Here is a 4840-nt window from a genome sequence, read left to right on the forward strand (position 1 = left end):
TGTCGGAGGCTATCTGCTTTTAATGATGGGTACACTGATACGATGTGCTGCTCTGTCCAATTATCACGTACCTATGAACAGGATTGGAATTATAACCCTTCAGGATATACCACAAAAGATCATTTGTAATATTAGCTTCTAAAGTTTAGTGTCCAAATTATTAAGAAAATTTCCAGTTACCTTTTTAATAAATTGTTCTGCAGATGGTTTGTTCCCGCGGCAATTCTCCTCTCTTGTGGTGGTCTCCAGGATTAGTACACCTAAACTGTATATATCTGACTTTGTGGAGATTTCACCTCTGTATAGATATTCTGGAGCAATGTATCCACTGCATATCATTAACGTTTGTAATAAGTACTACCAGAGAGGTTAAGACGCAATTTAAATCATAATAAAGGATCGCTAATTTATCATAGCTCATAATCGACTTACTATGACCCCACAACATTTTGTGTGTTCATCCGTGTTTGTTCTTGACCGAAGAGTCGCGAGAGACCAAAATCCGCTATTTTCGGTACCATGTTACTATCCAGCAGTATATTTTCGGGCTTAAGATCCATATGGACAATAGGAATGCTGTGTACAAAGAGTAAACCCTCGCAGATCCCCTTAATTATGTTGAATCGTGTGTCCCAGTCCATTTTGGTATCTCCTGAAGAAGTGACGCACAGGATTACTGAAGCACCCCAAGATAATGACTTGAATATCATTTATTTGTTAGCATGCTAATAGAAAAAATATTAATCACAGAAGGAAAATGTGTATGTACAATTGCAACTTCTTTTGATCATGTCAAGTGTTGTACCTATATTGTCATTGTATAGCATTTAAACCTGAACGTGGTGTAACATAGATTGATGGCCAAACTCCAATTAATAGTGTATGGTAGGAGTATTAGAATCTTGAACACTGATGCAATTTGAATCGGGTAGTATGACATACCAAAAAGATTCTTCTTAAGGCTTCCCCCTGGTAAATATTCGTAGCAGAGTACACTTTCAACAATGTCAGCAACAATATATCTTCCATTGTTCTGCACCACTTTCTTTTGACTTTCATGACAGTAGCCAACCAACTTTACAACATTTTCATGTTGGAGAGCCATAATATTTTGAACCTCGTTATTAAATGCTTTATCTCGTGGAAGGGGTGAATTTTCGGCAAGTTTCTTGACAGCAATGGTTTCCCCATCTGGCACAGTTCCCTGCTCAACCTCAGACTCTTTCAGCAACATTTTCCAGCAATTTTTGGAAACAGTTAAAGCACAACCATACCTCATAAACGGTTCCAAAAGCGCCTTTACCAATTACACGCTTCTCTGAGAACTGATCGGTGATACTCTTCAGAAAGTCTAATGGCAGATGCTTCGGTAATGTGCTCAAAATGCTCGGCTTGTTCTCTTCAGTTCTACCTCCGCTAGCGCTAGTAGCCATTTCTGATGAATTAGGAAGCGTTGATGTGAGTTCTAATTTACCAGAGCAAAAACAGATTCATACAAGCTATGGGCTGCTACAAGTTCTCCATATACCAGAGCAAAACAGTTTTTTTTTGCAAGACACAGCAAAGACAGATTAACAATACACAAGACTAAACATACATGTGTAGTCTGTAGACCAAGTAATAAACATGTTTTTCTCTGAAATAGAAGCTTTTATTGATTCAGTGCCATTTATCTGGATGATGCAAACACAGAAGAGTTCGACTTGCAGCCACGGCATCAAAACTGCGCGCAGCCACACAAAGGCAAACAAACAAAGGTAAAATATGTACTCCCTCCGTTCCTAAATATGTCTTTGTAGAGATTCCACTATGGACAACATACAGAGCAAAATGAGTGAATCTAAACTCTAAAATGCATCTACATACATCCGTATGTGGTCCATAGTGAAATCTCTACGAAGACTTAGATTTAGGAACGGAGGAGTAGTAACTAGTAATAACATGGGGAGTTCTAACAGCATCTGAAAACAATCAACTTCCAAATTAAAAGAACATACCTCGTGAAGATCGGACTCTTGAGGGATCCTCTAGCAGTTGTGAAGAGAGCAGAGAAATGGGGATGAAGCTTCTGAGAAGGAACCACTTCTTGCTAACCTCAGCTGGACATATACCACCAACCCAATGAGATGCCCACCTACCGCGTAGAAAAGTATGCATTGACTTGACTCATGCCCACCGTGTTCGACTCTTTCTGGGTGAATAAAAAAATGTAGTACAATAATCCACGTCCACATCACTCTAAATATAGAATAATCAACAGTAAAAAAAACAATAATCCATGTCTACATGATCCTAAATATTTCCACACTATAGCAAGAACATCGACGCTGACACCGTGTGAGATGCTATAGAGAGAATAATCTGCACCAAGTCAAGTATTTGATCCCAGGTAGGTCCAAGGTACAACCGCCCTTCTAACCATCCAAGCAATGATCAGTTATGAAGAAATTTTGGCACTTTTCACACAAAACATTATCCGGAGGTACTAAAATGATTCCCAACAAGGGAGAACATACAAGATTTCCAGTCATGCCTGACCCACCTTGCTTGGCTTGGGATAAGATGCACTGTTTTTCAACAATCTCACTCTTGTCCACTCAAATCATTGTGCTCGTCAGAGAAGCCTCTTAGTGTTGTCTCCATTTTTCCCTTGCACTTTTGGCATTAATGTGAGAAAGAGGACAGTTGAGCAGTTTCACACACAAACCACAATGGTGTTAAGGACCGTTGAGCAATATGAGAGAAGGCTGGACATATTGACTAGTTTCCTATTAAGTATATACCAATAGACAAAACAGTGAGCAAAAGGGCTCCCCTGCTTGCAACCACAGATGGACATAAAGGCACTCCTTAATGTTTTTCCTTTCCAATAAAGGCTGTCACTTTGCCAATGTCACTAGGATGAGGACTTCAAAATAGGAGTATTTACAAGTTGAAAGGAAGAAGAAAACTGAGGAACATGTGTTTATAGTTTAGAGTGTAGTACATTTTGACAAAACAGACGTATGGAACTGATAAAAAGAAGAAAATACATGTGCAATATGTTACACAAAAACCAACCAGGGCTTGCAGATGCGGATGCGGGGACGTTCATGTTACCTCACACCCTGTAGCTCCGCAGATACTGTAACTAGCAGCTGGAGACTACATCCCCTCAATATAAAAAAAAAAGCAGCTGGAGACTACAATGTTTGTAGTAGCTAATCAAAGTCAACTTAATCGAAGAAGATACAATTAAACAGACCTCAAAACAACACCTTTTCCCAAACAACAACTCAACATTTATCTGAATTTACCAACACGTCGCTTTGCCACCAGAGCCATCCCCGGTTCTTGGTGGATAATACTACTGGTCCAATGTGACATAAGCGATCGGCAGCTTCACCACATCAACCACCTGATTCGCCATGGCCGTCTCGAACAATTCTTGATACTTGATCTCACCAAGATCTTGGCTGACGCCGATGCTCTGCACGAGGAGCATGTCCTCGCATCGCATGCATGGCGGCGCCGCCTCTTGCGCCGACAGCGTCACGACAACATAACGCCTGGAGCACGGCGGCATGGTCCCTTGGCTTGGCCGCACACTGTACTTGTTGGGGTTGATCTCTATGTTGAATGCGATGAAGCCACCCGTCTTGTTGGTCAGCTGCAGGCAGCACGACGCCTCCTTCCTTAGCTCAAAGAGGAACCGCAGCTCCATGGTCGGATCCACCGACAGAATGTTGGTGTCACAGCTTCTCTGCAAAGGGAAAGAAGAAGAGGTAAATTAGTGTGGCCAGTTAGAGAAAAACATCGTTATGGAGAAAGAAATTTGACAGGAAACCGAGGATTGCAAAATACTGAAGAAACAGAGGAGTGGCACGCATGCCCTCGCAGTAGTCGAAAGTACCTGGACAGTGAGGTCTTTTGACACATCAGAAGCTAGTGACATTGCTTTAAGCTTAGCTTCTAGTTGATCCAGTTCATCGACGATGTCCTTGATACATGGCCTTTTGTTTCTGTCCTCGTCCACACACCTTAGTGCAATCCCAACACAGGAAGTCACTCCTAGGATGTCTATTTCGTGTGAGGAATGTCCCGTCTTTTCCTGCAACTTTTTCGTCCAGTTTTCACTGACCTGCATGCAAAATTGGGGCATAAAACTCAACTCTGCCTAAAGATACTACTAGATGGCTTGCAGTGCAAAAATGTGAAAGAGAAGTATATGTTTTATTGGTACAAACAGAGAAATAATTTTTTACTCCCTCCGTCCCATAATGTAAGACGTTTTTTAACATAAGTATAGTGTCAAAAAGCGGTCTTACATTTTGGGACGGAGGGAGTATTTGCCAGGAGAGAGGATTTCTCTTACAAGCTGAATAAACTTTTCGGGGGGCATTTCAGTGCAACGGATGTAGTTCTTAGCCCCAGCCAATATTTTTATAATTATGACGCCCAAACTGAACACGTCAAACTTCTTTGATATAAAGCCATCTTTTATGTACTCCGGTGGCACGAACCCGCTGCATTGATATGGATATTTGGTAAAACACATGGAAAATAAAATTCTTTAAAAATAAATGACTTGGAGCATGATCCATCAACTTACAGTGTTCCATCGCGCATCTCTGTTTGTCGCGTTTTTGTTGAAGCAACGAGTCTTGACAAACCAAGATCCCCAATTTTGGGCGTCATACTTTCATCCAACAAAATATTTCCAGGCTTTAAGTCTAGATGGTAAATATGTTTTCCCTGGGAGTTGTGAAGGTGATTTAGTCCCTCACTAGTACCTTTAATAATCTTGTAACATGTGGGCCACTCAAGTTCACAAGATTTATCTGCAATTAGTAGCAAAATG

At 41.0% G+C, this 4840-nt stretch overlaps 2 protein-coding genes across 2 annotated transcripts; both read right to left on the reverse strand.

The window, feature by feature from the left end:
- Nucleotides 1-11: 11 nt before the first annotated feature.
- On the reverse strand, nucleotides 12-2201 carry LOC123172156 (cysteine-rich receptor-like protein kinase 40; the record flags this gene model as incomplete). Its single annotated transcript, XM_044589174.1, is given in 6 exon segments — nucleotides 12-71; nucleotides 181-328; nucleotides 433-652; nucleotides 943-1204; nucleotides 1275-1435; nucleotides 1998-2201. Coding segments are annotated over 6 exon segments (1011 nt in total), but the record flags the coding sequence as incomplete, so codon positions are not given.
- A 737-nt stretch (nucleotides 2202-2938) lies between these two features.
- On the reverse strand, nucleotides 2939-4820 carry LOC123172157 (cysteine-rich receptor-like protein kinase 45; the record flags this gene model as incomplete). Its single annotated transcript, XM_044589175.1, is given in 4 exon segments — nucleotides 2939-3742; nucleotides 3893-4120; nucleotides 4355-4505; nucleotides 4592-4820. Coding segments are annotated over 4 exon segments (1004 nt in total), but the record flags the coding sequence as incomplete, so codon positions are not given.
- Between the last annotated feature and the right edge of the window lie 20 nt (nucleotides 4821-4840).

The sequence above is a fragment of the Triticum aestivum genome, unplaced genomic scaffold (assembly GCF_018294505.1).
Source record: "Triticum aestivum cultivar Chinese Spring unplaced genomic scaffold, IWGSC CS RefSeq v2.1 scaffold176165, whole genome shotgun sequence".
Lineage (NCBI taxonomy): Eukaryota > Viridiplantae > Streptophyta > Magnoliopsida > Poales > Poaceae > Triticum > Triticum aestivum.